Genomic DNA, 18496 nt, shown 5'->3' on the forward strand with positions numbered 1-18496 from the left:
TTGAAAAACGGTTCACTGTTAAGTACTTTACTGCTCGAGTGAATGCAAGTGCTGCTCAAAGCTTGCCCTGGCAGAGAGCCTCGTCTGTGAGGCAAGAGTAACAAAAGGAAGAGGGATTTCCAAGAAGCCGGGTACAGAAATCTGCTTGCCACACTGGAATGACTAAATGGAGCTCAGTGCTTCATCTTGCAGCTCATCGCTTGACCAACACGGCCAGAAAGCAGTCAGCGAACAACCGGCCAGTGAGGTACCAAGGGGCTGAGCTAGTGCACCTAGAAACCCAAGGACACTGTGGGCATTAACTTTAGGAGCTTTACTAAGAGAAAAATGAGAGATGAAGCAGTCCCAAAATCTCCACCCCCTGCAAATCAGAGAGGGACTGTGACAGTTTTTTAGATCTTCCTAGATGATTCATCAAGTACATCCCAGGTCTGAGCTTTTGAGTGCTTTCTATTGCCTTTAATTAGATGCTCAGTTCTTTACTTGAAACGAATTTCAAACAAGCTGATACCACACATCCACCAGTTTCTTTTTTTTTCTTTTTTCTTTTTTTTTTTTTTTTCCATAAGGAGTTAATGGAATGATTGACTCTCCATGTATTTTCTTCCTCACCCTCAGAGTTAGTTCTCAGGAATAACAGCCCATTTCTTGCTAAAGCCCACACGAACGTGAAATCTGGAGGTGGTTATGAGGACAGTTATTCAAAGCAAGGGTGAACTCCATCCTACAGCTGGTGGGAACCCACTGGCAGACATTCATCGCCCTCCAGGGAAAGGTTTCCTTACCTACTTAAAGATAATTTATTCAGTTCTGAACAGCACAGTACTTTAGTGAAGATGACCGATCTTTCTGAAATAAAAGGAAAAATTATGAAAAAATAATTTGCACGCTGATGCAACAGGACAGAAGTCTGCACTTCTATTATTATTGGTATAATAAGTACTTAAACATCTGATCCTGTCATAAAACTAATCTTCTCTTGTACTTTGCAGACCAAGTTATTTAAAGGCAAAACATAGCAACCCCGGCAGGTAAATTGCCCAGTGCTATGTGTCATCAAGTATCACCTCCCATTTAGTTTTCTATAAAAGCCATTAGCTAGCAATGATCACAGTGATAAACCAGCTTACTGTATCCTTTCTTTCCTTACTGAAATAAGCAGAGCCTCATGGACCAACTGGGGAGATTCACTCAATTGGATGCTAAAGGTATGTAACTTAGACATATTAGAGTGCCTTACCAAAAGTGTTGCATTTCAGTAGTTTTTTTCAGGGTCGACAAACAGAATGAGAAAAGTTCTCTCTCTTCTGTTGTAACCTTGTCCAAAAATAGCAGTAATGTACATTTTTCAAGATATAAAGAAGAAGGGAGAGATGAAAAAGAGCTTGCAGAGATAATGTTACACTTAGGACACGAGGGAAACTCTCTAGTTATTGGTCCTGCATTTAGAATAAAACTAACAGAGCTTTAACTAGGCAATGACTTTTCTGAGTGATGCCATACTTTAATGATTTTTAGATTAAGGCAAAAAGGAAATCCTGAAACTATCTGGACTAACTAACCTTTGCATAGGCAGAAGTCACATGTAACCTCCCTGAAATCACTCCTTCCAGGTAAGAGTTCTGGCTGAAGTTGAGCTGTCTTTCACAAAGCTGTTCCTTTTTGACAAGTTCATTAATGAAAATCCAATCAAAATTTACCACTGGGAATGCAGAAATAAATATGTTGTACTTAATTTCTGTTGTGCAAGAGCTTAGCTTCCAGTTCTTTCCAATGGGACCTTTTATATCTTTTTTCCCCACTGGGTCAAAAGAGCTTATTATTATTACCTATCAGTTTCCTATACAAGTAGTGATCAATTACTTACTTATTGAACTTTAAAAAACCTTCTTTATGTTAACACTAAGTTGGATGTAAAGATACGGTGAATTTCTGAAGTCTTTAGGCAAACTTAAAATAGCATGCCCCTGGACATGTATCCCTGGGTTATACATACAGGGAACTCATTTCTCCTTTAAAAACATTGGACTGGGAAATCAGGTTCATCTGACTAACCATCACGGTTCTTGGGGCTTCTTCAGCAATCAGAATTTTCTGAGGCAAAGCACCTACAGCCCATCCTGAATGTATAGTCTACCCTGCTTGTTCTTAGATGCATGTTCCATACTTGCCTACCCTGAAATGTGGTTTTCTCCTGAACCTGGATTCCTCTCTTATTTCCTTTCTTATCCACCCTTTAACCCTTGGATCCTTTATTAAAATTGTTTTTATCCACATTTGACTTTTTTTTATCATAGTAGCTGCATTAAATGTACTTTGTATTGCTACCAAAAGAATGATATATCTGAGGTCTAATGTATGGCTAAGGTCTTACCGTCTATCTAGCACCAGCTTGGATACTCTAACTCACCTAGTCACAGCTAGTTCAACTGTGTTGGATACACAGCCTTAGCCCAGATACACACAACCTAATTTTATAGAGCATAAGATGAAGGGTTAATCATTTATAATATCGCACTCATTGACATTATATTGGTGTATTACTCTACCATTCATTAATTGAAACCTGGAATAACCATTCTATTATAACAATAAGAAAAGATGTTAGAAAGAAATATCTAGCTTGCAACAGAAAGAATCTGAGAAGCCATGGCTGAAGTCAAAGTTTAGTGACATTATGAAATCATTTAAAGTCAATGAAGTCATAGCTCGTTTTACAAGAACCAGACTGAGACCAAAGATGAATGATTAAAGAAAAATTGCATCTTCAGAACCTGAAAACAGTTGCCAGCATCTATATCTGGCAATGGCGGAATATAAAATTTATGTTCTACCTGTACTTCTTGGACCAACATTATAGTCTGCACAGAAGACATAGTTCCTAATCATTTCCCCTTTATTACAATGTGAAGTGCAAAAGCACCCACGGCTGAACAGCTTTGCAAAGGGATCTAACAGTCATTAGAGCTAGAAGAAAAACTTCTGAGCAGTTTTCCAGCAGAAGTAGCTGTTTGATGATTAAAAGGAGTTAGAGTAAATCATACTAGTATTGATCAAAGTTCTCATATGAAGCATTAAATATATATATATATTTTCTTTTGGAAATATTTTGAAATCCAAAACTGGGATTTAATTATCACAGTCTGCACATAAGACAAAAAAAAATCCCAGAGTGTTGATGTGTTCATGATTGCAATAGCAGATGAATCTCACATCCCTTCGTTCCTCTGCCCAACTGTAACAGCCTCTAGTAAATCAGTCTGATAAAGTGTATATGTTCATCCTACAAAACATGCCATACCCTAAAGTTTACTCATATAAACCCAAGGAAGAGAGTAGATTTCCCTTTGAATCTGTAACCTTTCAAATTTTACCCAGAGTTTCAATAATGAAATAGTAAAAGCCTGAAAAATATGTAATTCCTTTTTTACCTTATTTATTAGAGCAAGCAGGAGGGACCAGGACTTCGATAGGATGTTACTGTAATAATCAGATGCTTAGCTTTTTACAGTAGTTTCACAGCATCCTGTGGTTTTAGATTACTGAGGTATGTCAAAAACATTCTTTTCCACAGAGGTGGAGCTCCTCATTTATATTAATATGTTTAAGAATATGTATACATAAAATATTGCAAGGCATAGTCTGTTCTCAGGCAGAGAAGAGAGAACTGAGCTAATCTAGCACACAAGACTTCCAGGGCTCTAGACCATCCTTGGAAGGAAGCTCGCTAATCAAAAAGAGAATTTACAACTCTTACAAGATGCGTTTGAGTACCAGAGTTACAGTTTCCTTTCCAAAGTGCCATTTAAATGCTAATTTTAAAAAACGTGTTTTCATTTTGTTCAATATTAAGGAAAATTGGAAAAGATACGATTGTACTTAATAAAGAAACTGCAGCCGTGCTTGGAAGACAGAAGGAGGTATCACCAGGAGTTCGCCTCATCCACTTCATTTCATGGAGTGCAAAATATTGTCCGAAGGCGGAGCAGGACACATAGAGGGCTGTGGCTCTTAGTGGTCACAGGCTGTCTTGGCATTGTCATTTGGCAAATCTGCAGTCGCTTTATATATTACTTCAGCTGGCCAACCACAACCACGGTGGTAGTTCAGTATGTGGAAAACGTCAAATTCCCTGCTGTGACTTTTTGCAACTTGAACAGGTAAAAGTTGGGTTTGTTGTTCGCTCTTGAGAGGCAACACCTCTTTTTCTGGCTAACATAAAGCAGCTGGGACCCACAGCTTGATTTAACAAATTACATAAAACAAAGCCAAAAAAAACATGTCTCCAAGGGGTCTGTCTTCCACACCACCACATGAGATTCCACTGAGGAGGAAAACATGAGAATCAGGGGAGGTTGTCTTTAATCTTTCCCCTTCTTCAAATGAGGAACGGCACCACAGATTTCTAAGATTCAAAAAGTAAGGGGGGGTATAAAATCCTCTCTGGCATTATTCTTCTATGTATAATCATAAACCTCGAGTGTTCCTTCTATAGTGTAACTAAGGCACAGTCAGTCATACCCAAGCTAAAAATAAAACAACATTTGCAAATAGAGAGGTTCAAATAAAACCTCATGCAAATGTAGAAACCTTAGTCGAAGCAGTTATTTTTCCTCAGAGGTGCTCAATGCCTTTATGGTTCGAGATGATGTCAGTGGGAGTTGTAGGAGGAAAGCATTTGGCATGTTTGAAAGTCATATCTAAGCAGAAACTTCACTACAGGTTTCTACAGTTGAAGATACTGGCCAGGATTCAGATGCAACAACTTTAAAAATAATGCAGTAAAACTACTGCCTGAGTTTTAGAGCAAATATGTAATTTAACAACTGTTTTAGTAATGGAGAAATCTTAGCATTCTTGGGAAAACAATGTAAGTTTTAAGAACTTCTACCTCTTGTTGGCAGAATCAACCAGAAGTCCAAGTCTCAAATATCTGAAGCCTTTCCACCTCACTATTTTTCCTTCCCATTGCCCTTTGTAAAGCCATTTTGGGTTATTCTGTAGAACATACACTGGGAGTAGAGTACAGTGTGTATTATAAAAACGTCTCACTTCTTGCATCTATAGCGGCAACACCTTGTGAGCAAACAGCTCCTCAGCACAGCAGCTATCTGCCTAAGAGGCAGTTGTTCATGCCATCTGTTGTTCATGTCATGCTTATTCTTTCCTCCTGTTTTTAGTGACTGTTTTCTTTGCTGGTGGAACAAAGAGGCATAGCTCTACCTCTGCCTTTATTTTTTGACTCAAATTCAGTTGAAGAGCTGTTCCTACTGATCTTTCTTAAGCTTGTGCATTAAGATCTATTATACAAATACATTGATATGTTTTGTAAAATAGGATTATATAAGATAGTGATTCTGAAGAACACAGTATTGCTGTTTTCTTAGGTCTTATTCTCATTTTAGTATTTTGAGATTAAACTTACCATAACAGTTCTCTGAACCCTTAATTTACTTCAGCAAAGGTCTTCAATGCAAGATCCTGTACATCAGGAAAGCACCTCCAAAACCTTACCATATTTTTTCAGTTTTCAAGTGGATTCTAGGAGTAAGGGTCACCCTTGGTTCATGCCACTGTCACCAACTACAGGGTTCATGAGAAGGTAGTGCCTTAGCAACACAGGTACATGAGATGTACTTAGTAATCAATTTTCTAAAGGATGGAACACAGCTTTCTTTTTTCTTGCCCCCCCCCCCCCCCCCCCTTTTTTTAAGGAACAGCTCCTTCCAGCTATTTTCCTCATGTAAATGCAATTGTCCTGCTTTTCTTCAGCTCTAGAAATCTGGAGGTTGCCTTATGCAGATGACTGTTCTTATTTATTAAATAACCACACACAACAGAAATGTTTCTAGAATAACCCTGGAAAGGGGTCCCTTTCCTGCTTTCTTGTTTGGAAAATAACCTTTTCCTAGAAATGGAGACTATATTGTTTATCCATGTTAGAGAGATCAAAGTGCAAGTGCAGGCATAGTGGGCAAGAAACAGATAGAGTTAACAAGCAGGCAACAAACCACGTCATGGGTTTGGTGAGAGCACTGAGATCAGTCCTGTAACTCTACAGAACTCCAAGCCATTCTTTTTCCTTCCCACTGACAGGTTTCAAGCTCATGCAGTGAGCAACCTCCAAGTCATTTTTCTCCTTTGGAACATCGTGTCTGGAGTTGTCCAGAAATTTGCTATGGAAGACAAATATTCTCAAGAGATAAATGATTTTCTTCTTGGAAACCAGAACTTCAGCATTAAAGAGTTTACAAGGAAAAATGGGTTTTATCTAAACCACAGCACATTGCTAGAATGTGAATTCTTTGGAAAGACATGTCACCCAGAGGTAAATATTTTTCCTTTTATTACATCAGAAGCATGGAGAGGAAGGGGATGTATTCTTACCACTCAACTTCAGACACCTGGTTTTGCCAGCTACTCCCCTGCCTTCCCTTCACAGTTGGTCAATTGAGAGAAAACATCCTGCTCTAAACCACCCTGAGGAGCACCCCAGCTCTCCCAGTGACCACAGAGGCAGCCCGCTGGCCTACCTGAGCTATAACATGGAATTTCAGTTTAAATTGCTCTCCGCCTAGTCCCACGTCTGCATAGATAGCAGCCTTTGAAAACTGTCATGCCTCCAGGCTTCATGCAGCAACCTTTCCCATCAATGGCCTATAACCAACATCAGTGTGGAGTTTTTTTGCACGACATGGTTGCATTGTTGCACTCAGCTGATGTAATTAGTTCTGCAACAGCAACAAACGAATATGATCCTCTCATTTGTGTCTCAGTTCTGCCATACAACAACTCCCAACTTCAATAAAATATGTGAACAGAAAAATCAGTCCCATATTCTTGCAGGTTAGCCTTATTCTTAGCACTGCCATGGGGGAGGGGCGGGGGGAGACTAAACCAAAAAAACACTAGTCCATCTCTTACATAGTGATTTACTAATGAAATTTTAAGTGATTTTTTCTTTTATTTTACACTTCCCTATTTTTCTTTATTGAAGGATTTTGAACATATTTTCACTGAATATGGAAACTGCTTTACTTTTAATTACAATGGTCTTCCAGCAAGAAGCGTGAGTTTGTCTGGAAGAGGCTTACGTTTACTTTTTGATGTCCAGCAGGTACAGAGATACCAATGATTATATACAAAATCATGTAATAATTCATAGATCAGTAGATTTTTCGTTTTACACAGACCTTCAGAATTCCATGCACAAAATTATTTTTCAAGACTATTCCTGAGTAAAAGCATATTTTAAAGGAAAGATCCAAAACTAGTTTAAAAATTCTGAATAACTATTGACTGTGTCCCCAAACCAAATGGTGTAGAAAGTTGCAAGTGAGCATATATACGTATATATACACGATTCACCTACAGCTGAAAAATATCAGCAGACAAATAATATAATTTTATACAAGCAACTCAGGATAACATCTCTATCTCAGTAAAAGACCCACTAGGGGAGGTCACATGATGCCAATTTCTAAGTAGTACTGAATTTTTGTTTCAGCAGCATCTTAAGTGTCTCTTGTCAGCTAAGATCTGGTCTTTGCACTGTAAAGACTTTATTAGGATTGTCTTTGGTCGCAAAATACAGAAAGCTCAGGGAGTATCACCTTATGAGATCAGGGAAGAAAACTAAAACCTAGAACGATAAGAGTTAGACATTCACTTTTGTTCCCTAGCAGCTATAGGGGAGAGGAGTGACAGGTTCTCAAGAGAGTAATGGAAAGCTTGCTGAAACATGGAGTAGTTGCAAGAAGAAGTGTATTTCCAACTTATGAAAAAGGTTCATCTATGCCTTCTTGCTTTTGAAAGTGGGAGAGCACAGAAGGAAGGAAAAAACACTAAAATTTAGAGTAACTGGAAGGAAACCTACAAAGTTAATAAAGAAAATTCGAGTCAGCTTACTTCTACATTTTCCTGTAAATTGCTAAAGAGGTAACAAGAGAAATAAGACCAAATAATAATAATAATAAAAGCAGCACCATTTTAAATATAGCTTAAACTTCAGAGCATAAGCAAAGCCAAAACTATTTAAAATACTTCTTTTTGTATCAGGAGCAATTCACTGATGATCCCTCCCTTGGTTATACTGATGCTGGCATCACTTTTGTTATCCATTCACCCAAAGAGGTTCCACGCTTTGATGGTTTAGGTCTATTAACACCAGTCGGCATGCATGCACAGGTCGCAATCCGCCAGCTGAAGGTAAGCACCTTGTCCATCAGGTGGAAATATTAGTCTATACCATTGCTAATCTTTTCTGAGGCATGGCAATAAATTACAAACTTTTGCAGTTATTTAATATTTATCATGCCACAGTGAGTCCTAAGAATAACATTTCAACCAGCTATATAAAAAAAACCCACCAACAAACCTGTTATTTTTTTCCAAGATATTAATGGTCTGCCTAATCTGTTTGTACTCAAGTTAACCTCTCACAGTCTCACTGACACAACAATACAAAGATAGTGCAGTAGCATCAATATGTTCCATCACAACTAATTTTGTATCAGATTCCTGATAGTCCTCTCCTAATACAACCAGAGAAAACTACCCCGCTGCACTGGGCTGTCCGATCAGGTCCTGGTTTTGCTGTGTGAGAGTGACGATGATTTTATAATCCTAAAAGCATAAACTGTAATCTCCTCCAATTAAATCACGATATTACTGCTCATGTCTTAAACAGGCTTCTTTTAGCACTGTAAAATGTGATAAAGCAATATCTAAATTAAAAGAGAAATTTATGTATTCTGTTATTATTACTTTACAGTCAATTATCCAAGAATACCCATGGGGAGAGTGCAAGCCTGATATAAAGCTTCAGTACCAGAATATTTATAGTACTAATGGCTGTTTGCAGGAATGCAAGGCCCGGTACATACAGGACTGGTGTGGCTGTTTGCCTTTCATTCTCCCAGGTATTTTTTAGGACTACCATATGCTCTAATTAATGACTATCTTGCTAGGAGAACTAACTCAATATTGAATGGCAAAGGAGACAGGGTACATCTTTGTGGGATATTTATAACTTGGATTGTTTAATTTTCTTAAATCTCTTTTTTTTTTTTTTTTTTAATTCAGAGAAAAGCAGCAAGATATTTGGTCAACTCTAGACTTAGCATCTGTCCATCAACTATTTTTAGGATACACATCAAAAATCTTGAAAAAGATAAGTTGGTGTCTGAGTAATCTTCCATGAAATTTGAAACCTTTGCTGAAACATGTGGGATGTAATCATAACTTACATCTACCCATTTTGTTTTGTATTTTCACCACTAAGACAGAAATTCCTTAGCAAGCTAATACAAAGAGTGAGCCATAGCCTTAAAGGCAGTTCTAGCTGGCAAACCTAATAATAATATTCAGTCCTCCAGTGAGCCTCTTGGCTTGGTCTATTGTTTTCTATTGCTATGTACCCCTTGTGGCGTAAATGCACTGTGCCCTACTGAATTGTTTTCTCAGTTGTACAAAGAGAAGCACAAAGTGGTGTCTAGGCTTTGACAACATTATTTTTAAGTTTAGCACAAATAGAGCTAATGGCTAGATTGTTGATTTAAGTTCCTAAAGTTACTTCTTTATTTTTAAGGCAATGGAACCGAATGTGATTTGCTGAAGTTTTACAATTGCGTTTATCCTGCAGTCTGTAAGTATTAATTTCATATTCATATTTCCTAAGCCCATTCCAAATAGTAGAAAATATCTATCAGTTAAAATACTGAAAGTAGTACTGAAATGAAGTACATCCCAGTTCATTTAAGACTCTGAAAACAGAGATCAGACACAGTAATGAGAAGTTTGGTAACTGATGAAAAAATAACACTAAATCACTGGAGTTCAAGATTCTATAGTTAAAAAAAATGAAATGAATCATATTTTCAAAATGCTTCAAATATAATTCTTTTTTATGAGCAAATAATCTACACACAGTAGATATGAAATTCTTAAGTCACTACAGCAGACTTCCTGGAAAACACTGTGAGTGATAATCTCAGAAGTAACTTCTCATGAGTTTTGGAAATCCTCCTTTTTAATTCTTATGGATTCAGCTATGTGATGTGACTCTCTCTTCCCAGAGGAAAGAACAATTAGGAAACCACGTAGATTAACAAGTTTATTTCTGGAGGAAGAGAGTGCTTCAAATTGTCACCTAACAGGCTGAGATACTTCCTCTTCCCCAGCATGCTAGCATGAGAAGCCCACATACAGAGGGAAGGTGCAGCAGCTGCCACTACACCAGGGCAAACAGAGCACCACAGGCAGGAGGTTACACTACTCACCTCAGAGTGGAGGCCTTTAGGTTAGGGTTTATGCTTCAGGAAGTATTTATGTCTTACCATTTTTTTCTACATTGATTTTCTGCAGCTTTTCCAGATTTACTCAGTGATTTCTTTCTGTTAAAGCCTTGTCAGAGGAATGGCCTCCCAGAGCAGTCACACCTGCAGAATTTTGTCACATCTGTTTGGTATTTGAGGAAACAGAAGGATCCCCCTCAGCTGACTTAAGCCCAAAAGTAAAAGGACAGGGGTGTTAAGTGAGCTCAGTTTAGCAAAACTTTTATGAAGTTATCAGATGACAATAAATTACCACTGCCACTGCTCTAGAACCTACTCCTGTGCGTTGAAAGGAGCTAGGCAAACATCAAGACCAAGGATTATAAGCCTAAGTATGTAACCAGAAGGCTAGCACAGAACATGGGCACCCTTCTGTTGTTCTACTGATAAATCATGGATGAGAAAGAGTAAGTGCATAAAGTCCTAATGAAGGTGAAAAGACTTGCAAGTGCTGAATTTCTGTAGGGGGGCATAGAAAGGGGGAATAAATCAAAACCAAAAATTTCAACCCTTAATACTGTGCTCCAGCTACCTAAGTGCCTTTTACAAATACGTGTTTCTTCCTTCAAACTAGTATGTACCAACCTTTCTAGGGATAATTAACCAAAGTCTTTATTAAAGTCATTTTGTAAGGTTAAAAAAAGTCCTAACACTGTGTGTTGTTTTAGAAACATGCAAGTTCTTTCTCCTGAAATTTCAGATGATATAGAGATAAAAGGATTGTGTACAGTAGGAACTCACAATTCCACTTGCCCTGCCCCTTGTGAAGAAATGGAATATCCTACTACTGTCACCTATTCAAGTTTTGGAGGAGAAAAAGCCATAAAATACATTTCTGCAAAGCTGAAGAAAAGCCCAGAATACATCAGGTAATCTCGCTTAACACTTTGTCTAACAAGGAAATAATCCATTACATCCAAGTGTGTGAACAGAGTGTATGACGTAAATGTGACCTTTTAAAAATATACTCTGAAGTGTGTGGTATTTAACATGTTGTCTGCGATGTAACCAATCTTGTCTAAGAGATTAGTTTAGGATTTATACATGTTCATGGAGGTCTAAACTATACTTAGATACATCTAAGACCTGTGGATAACATAAAATAGATACCTCAGTTGAAAAGTAATGTTCTATGCTACCTTTTGCATTATTTTTAATCATTCTTTGCAATTAGGTATAAAGAAAGAGCAGGGTTATCAAACCTATTCACAACCCACATGAGCAATCCACCCAACGAAGAAGACAGATTTTTCACACCTGAATTCAGTGAACAACCTAAATAGATGCTAGATAAAGTCCTTCTTTCTCTCAGTGCATTACCAAAAAAAGCTTCAAAAGCACTGAAGAGCTAGGTTTTATTGTGACAAAAATGTTACAAGTTTAAAATTCTTTTCTATTGTTAGTAAAATCTATTGATACTGTTTACATTATGAAATATATTTAGAAAATATTTGATGAAATATTCTCATAAGGTAGCAAAATAAGATGGTTCTATCTGTGTGATTGAAAATGCTATCTACCCAACAACAACAACAAAGTAGGACTATACCCAAAGAAGAGACCTTCTGGTGTAAAAATATGTCTCTATGGTACTGACTACACATTTTATCTGGTAAATTATGTTAGAAATTAAGTTATGCACAGAGCTGTGTTATTCAGTAGTAGCACTGAGCTAACACGATCTGAATACTTTTAAGTTTGTGGAAGAAATATCAAATATACTTATGATTTAATAAAACATACATACCTTACACTTGCAATATAATAAATTGATGCTGAATTTCCTTGAAAATGCATGCATTATATACCCAGTAGAATGATTTCCATAATTTTCTGCTAGAAAGATACTTCTCAAAGAGCATTCAATACAGTTTTGTAGTCCAAATTACCTCTTACTCACGGAGGTAGATGTTACTTGTACACATAAGTATTAACACAAATTCTACATGAACCAATAATATTCATGGATTCAAACATATTTATAAAGAACCGTAGAAAATCTGGCTAATGAACTATCTCTGAGTATTTCATTGTTTCAGTGACTTTAGTTTTCTCACTCTTGAAACCATCAATCTGCAAATGCTTCCATATATTTATACATGAACAGGAACTATATGAGTATTATGAAAATTAAATCTATTATTATATGCAAAAGATAATAATCCTTTGAGAACATTTTATCTTTATTGATTATTTTATTGTATGTAAACATCATGCACAGCCCAGCAATTATTTAATTAGGCAAGCGAAAATAGAGAACATTCTCCTGTTACCAAGCCTTAACCAATAGGAATCCTGCCCATGTATTAAAAAGTACATATTCTGAACAGTAAAACATAGACACTGATTAATTGCTGAAAATTTAGGAAGGGAAAAGTTAACTATTTACTACCTTATTGGATAGAACCACTAGGAACTCTATGACAATTGTAGGTCTTACAGTAAAAGCCATGAAAGTAGGATTATTTTTATTACCCAATGTTACCTACATTTTAGAATTATCACCTAAAGAAATGGAAGTCATTTTATATAACCAATACTGTATTTTCAGTGAATATCAAATTAATAAGCTCATTATCATTTTCAACCTCAAAAACTGTAGCTGTTTACACTTCTGAATAATAAACACTACTTTTATTCTTAAATGATATGACATTATTTATGCAATCAGTTTTTGCGTCTGTTTTATTCCTCTACTGTTATGTTTATCTTCTATTTAGCAGCTACGCTGACTCTTTCAGTAGTCACGATATCACAAAGATGAGCTCTTTATTCTCGCTGAATCATTCCACAGATCCTGCTCCACCAAAGATTTGCCTGCTCTTCCACTTTTGCAGCAGGCAAGTAAGAGAAGCTATTAGCAGAGGGTAGAACTAAGCATCTGAGTATAGGACAAGGGCTTTTCTGCACAAATACTGTCACTGAGATCATCAGGATTAAATATGCATTTGCACATAAACGACAGGCTATATTAGACTACATTTCCAAGCAGTGTATCTGCTGTAGTTCAGGATGCTTGACACTTCCACTTAAGCTTATCTCTGCAACCCTTTAGGATTTTATCTCAATAGTGCTGAGTTGTTCTTTTAACATAGCCTGGAGATCAGCTCCTCTAATTAGCTCCTTTTATAACTATTGCTATTAGAAAACATTGTTTTTCAGTCATCTAACTAATTTTTATACCTCTTAGTGGATTGCTCTTTTAAAGATACATCACTCTCCACGAAGGCAGTTCATACTGATGGATGTTGGTAAAAAAGAACAGCCTGACTCCTGGCTGTGTTATGTAATACTGTATGTGCTTGTCATTAGGCAGAACCTTGTGCTTATTGACATTAAGTACCATGATCTGAGCTACAAAATAACTCAGCAGCAGAAGGCCTTGTCTGTATCTGAGTTGCTTGGTAAGTGAATGCTTGACGTTTATTTATTGCTCATCAATATTTAATCTAAAATGATAATACTAAATATATATAAATAGGTATTATTTTCTCCTCTCCAAAGTCATAGGCTATCTGGGTTTATAAACAAAAAGCAATGCCTTTTATATTATAATGGTAATGATCATGTTTGCTTCATGCTCATTTTTGATATGGTCTCCTGCCATACCATTGAATGACCTGCAGTAGAGACAACAACAGAGAGTAATAATTAAATTCTGCACTAATTTACAGCTACACTACATGCTGAACTGTAAGCATAGGGAAGCTTCTGGGATTTAAAGGGGAGAGGGAGAACATAGGGAGGAGAGGCAAGAAAATGGCTTAACAGGAACAGAAGCAGGAGATATTTTAAGCACATGTTCCACCGTAGGATGTGTTGTGCTGTACTTGCTTTATTTAAAATTTTAAGAAACACATTCATCTTTTTCCCACAAACATTCTTAAGAATATTAATTCTGTTTTCTTAAAGTGATGGATTATGTATTTTGAATTTATTTAGTGCTTGAGTACTAGCAGAGTTTTGTTTGCCTGCTAGACTAAACCAAATACTTAGGATGACGTATGTTTATTTCTTTCTATTACAGCTGATGTAGGTGGCCAGCTTGGATTGTTTTGTGGTGCCAGTATGATTACACTCATAGAACTGCTTGAGTATATTTTTACTAATTTCTGTTGGATGTGCATCTTTCTTCTACTGAAAGCTCCTGAAATGCCTCAGTGGAATAATACATCCCAGAACCAACCAACAAACAAGGAGAAAAATACAGGAATACAAGAATGTTAGTGGCTTGTAGACTCACAAAACTAATTGTTTCTGCTACTTTCCTGCCTTTTTAAGATGCAAAGGAGACAGTAATATCTTCCAAGGCTCCCTTCCTTTATTCTTCCTGCTTTTTTTAGCACCTAGAGCCATTTCACTGTGATAGAAAATTTTTCAAAGAATGAACTTTGGAAAGACTTACTTTCTTTGTCATGTACTGAAAAATGTAATTTTTACCTAAAATTTTATTTTAAATTACCAATTTTTATTAATAGCACAGCAAGTGTTACTGACATTCCATGCAATTTTGCATTTCTGACCCAGTTTATCTTCTGTATTCTGAGTGAGGAGAAATAATACACATGCCAAATTAACACACAAGAAGTTTCTTAACCACCATAAAGGTGTAGCACTGCTAAGCTGAAAAAGCAGATTCTGTATTAACGACAGTCTTTGCTCCTAGGTTTACATGTTCCAGAGAAGGATATTGTAGATCTGCCTATCAAAATTAAGAGGACACCTAATAACAATAACTGCTACAGTACATTGTCTGTCAGAAATGCATCAAAAATATTTTTAAAAATCTCATGAATCCGTCAACTACTATTAATACAAAGCTGAGAAACCTAGAGCATCTGGGTAGATGGCAAGAGGGCAAACATAGGCCAAGTTCATGTTGTTGGACCCTAGAGACTGAAAACAGACCTGTTTTCCTTCTATTATTTTTAATAGACATAAAATTGTATGATATATGGCAGAGTTCTAATTTAATTGCCAAAAAGATTGCTTCATTATGTCAATGAAACTACTGACCCCACATTTTATAGACTCTATTGACTGAGTTTATCATTGCTGGAAGCAATAAAACTTCAGGAAGGCTCAGTAGGACTGAACAACAAAATTTTAATGTTTAATGTCATAAAAGAGGATAATTAAGACTAAAGGCTTAATCTATGTCTTACTAAAATCAGTGACAGTAAGAATTCAGTGGCTTTAGTGCTGAGTCAGGCTTCCTGAAAGTTTATTTCTTTAAAAGTGCCCAGAAAAGCTGCTGTACTTTCCTACATCTGTGTGGGCCCTTGGAGCAGTGCTTTAGAGTCTCATGTTTTTAAAGAAGACATTGGTGAGTAAATAAACTTCCAAAGATGTACAATAATGTAGAGTAAATAGATACCGTTCCCACACAAACACACTAAAGATCATAGAACAGGAGTGTGCACTGGGTTGTTGTTGGTTATTGGGGGGGGGGGGGGGGAAGGGGGAGAGGACTTATTTTTCTTTTAAAGTACATTTTAGTAAACTTCAGAGTCATTAAAAACTGTGAAAGTTAATAGGATAAAGAAATGTATTGAAGATATTGTATAAAGTGAATTTATCTAGATGGTGTCTGGACACAGCTCTGAACAAATCCACACTTGCCTAAGTGTCTTGCCAGACACTCAGAGCTTTTGGAGGTGCCAGAGCCTGGGTGGAGACCCTTTAGGAGATGTAGACACAGAACTGTCTTTTATAAAATGCACCCAGGACTGAATTTAAGAATATGTGATAAAGGTTTATCCTGATTTGAAGCACTGACTTCTGTTCAATTAGCTATATGTAAGAGCAATAGGTAGCTTTATTTAAAAGCCTACTGATAGTTGCCTATACTTCAGAGTAGCACCGTACAGACTTAATTAACTTTGCTGATCAAAGCATTTGAAGTCCAATTAGAAAGCTCACACTGACTACAACACCGTATCTTCTGAACCACCACTCCCCAGGCTCTTAGATAACACCAACACAGTGCCTGAAAAGCCAGGTACAGTCAGCCATAGCCATGCTCTATAAACTGTGCTATTCTTCCATACCATCCACGCAACTTCAGCAACTAACAATAGATCGTTTTCTGTAAAGAAAGTAGTAAATGGACGTGCTCAGCATCTAAGTTCTTACAGTTAATTATAAAGTAATGAAAATGTTACCATTTGGCCATCAACAGCTTCCCTTGAACGTAAGCTCTGGAAAAGCAATTCAGGAAACAAATGTTTCTGCTTTCCTAGAAAGAGATGCCTTGATTTTACTCCTCAGTAACCACAGGTTTGAGACACCTTAAGGTTAACATACAGATTGTTGCTCAGTTATTTTTTATTTGTCATTTCTGCTGGGACTTCCCTGCTCCCTGTTATCCAGTGCACGCACACGTGTAGCAGCAGCCATAAGGGCAGGTCTACCTAACCCCACTGTCCGAGGTGTATATTGGTCAATGTGGAAGGAACAGAGCGAACGTACCATGATAGTTCTCTAAAGACTTCTCCCAGCCTTAAACAGTTTGTAGCTGTGGAACTCCTGAGCCAGAAGAAATTCTCTTTTTAGGAGTAGGAATCAGATATTATCTGGCATCTGGATAAAAAGAAAAGCAAGGGACAGATTAAACAGTGATCTAACATACTTTGTGTAGAGACCAAAGTGTTTTGCAGCTTTCAATCACAATGCTTTTTCTTGCTTGCTTCTGCAAATAAGGGCTAAATAAAAGAAAATTGGTATTGTAAACAGTAAACAAAAGAAAACTGGAATTGTTTCTGCTGTGCCAAATTTCAAATTAAATGAACCACAGAACATGCTACAGAATCAGAAAAAAAAAAAAAGGCCAGTTCTCAGAAAGGGAAGGTTTAACTGTTTAACTAAGCAAAGATCTAAGTACCGGAGTAAGATGACTTTTGCTTACTCCACTGACTTTTGGACAAGAATGGCTGAAAGCACTTCTTGGTTACATATTCTTCTGACATACGTGGCAGAAGAAGCCCTGAAGAAAGCACAAAGACCAGTGTTTTCCCCAGGATCAAGTGACAGACTTGGATGCTTTTTCAACAATGGCTTGTGATGAGATTATATAAAGCAATTGATTCCTCAGCACAGCTAAATATAGCAAATGTGTGCTGTGCAGCAGAGCAGAAGTAAGGGTGCTTTTGTATTTCAACTTGTGACTGTGGGTCTAGAAAGACAAAAGAATCTAAAGTTGGCTTAGGAAAAGATGTGACTTTACTGGATAAGTAAAGGTGATAACTCTACAAAGGCAACATAAGCAAGGTAATTTAACAGCATGATCAAATTCTCTCTTAATTTAGCATTACTTTGCTGCTTATTTGTTCATGTTTCCTTTTTGCAAATGCACCTCCATGCTCTCAGTGCAGAGAAGCAAGCTTTTCACATGCTGACTGTTTGAATCTAAAATGTTAAATCCTAACAATGAAATTAATGACATGACTGGGCAAGCCCACTTGAGTTCCCTTCAAATCAATGCCTCATGTGCACAATGGGATGCAACATAGAAATTTATAGCTATAAACTTGTCAGCCTGAAGATGACACCCTCCACCTGGCCCAAAATGTTGCATGTTAAAAATGGAACATTTTTAAATGACTTCTGAAGAAGTCATTAAGGGGTATTTAACACTGTAGAGAATATCATGCTGTTGCATATAACATTTTCTGAACAATGGAGGAAGGAAAATTGGGTGGTGTGGATAACAACCTGTGTTTGGTTGATCTGGATTTTATCTCCCTAGAGCATTGTTGCGTTTTCTTATGCTCCATATGGGTTTTCACACCCTTGGGCAGCAGACCAGGGTATCAAAGTATCTCCTGGTACAAGGAAGGAAGCTTTATAATCTAACAGACAGAGACTCTGCAGTGACAGATTGGGATGGGGGATGGTTGGAGATGCTTAGGGACTTGCATTACGTCTTCTGAAAAGTTTCATTATCTCACTTTTCTTCTTCTAACTGTATTCATAACTACTCTTGCAATGTATGTGGCAGACATCTCTAAAGGAGTGCCAGTAAAGTAAGGATTTATGCAAGGAGAAGCTGCATGATTTTGGCAAAAGAGCTCAGCAGGCAGGCCTGGCACTTGCTTATCTGGCAAAGCAAAATGAGCACAGAATGGCCTGTACAGGTTTTGGATCAGACATTCACACAGTAG

At 37.2% G+C, this 18496-nt stretch overlaps 2 protein-coding genes across 5 annotated transcripts in view; one reads left to right on the forward strand and one right to left on the reverse strand.

Annotated features, from left to right (window-relative positions):
* The window catches only part of TDO2 (tryptophan 2,3-dioxygenase), a 44243-nt gene that overhangs the window by 20587 nt on the left and 5160 nt on the right, over positions 1-18496 (reverse strand). For 2 of the 4 annotated variants that reach the window (XM_083834415.1, XM_083834416.1), the window contains exon 2: positions 16806-16916. The gene's annotated coding sequence lies outside the window, so the exon portion shown is untranslated. Of the gene's footprint in view, positions 1-10280; positions 10331-16805; positions 16935-18496 lie in introns of those variants that run through there. The other 2 variants (XM_083834417.1, XM_083834418.1) reach the window with 2 other exon arrangements.
* ASIC5 (acid sensing ion channel subunit family member 5) lies at positions 1169-16484 on the forward strand (the record flags this gene model as incomplete). Its single annotated transcript, XM_083835803.1, has 10 exons — positions 1169-1208; positions 3854-4160; positions 6097-6328; positions 6998-7117; positions 8059-8208; positions 8774-8921; positions 9590-9646; positions 11035-11203; positions 13647-13738; positions 14362-16484. The coding sequence occupies 10 exons, from the start codon at positions 1169-1171 to the stop codon at positions 14559-14561; spliced, it is 1515 nt and encodes a 504-aa protein (XP_083691929.1). The 3' UTR covers positions 14562-16484.

Source organism: Anser anser (genome assembly GCF_964211835.1).
Source record: "Anser anser genome assembly, chromosome: 4".
NCBI lineage: Eukaryota > Metazoa > Chordata > Aves > Anseriformes > Anatidae > Anser > Anser anser.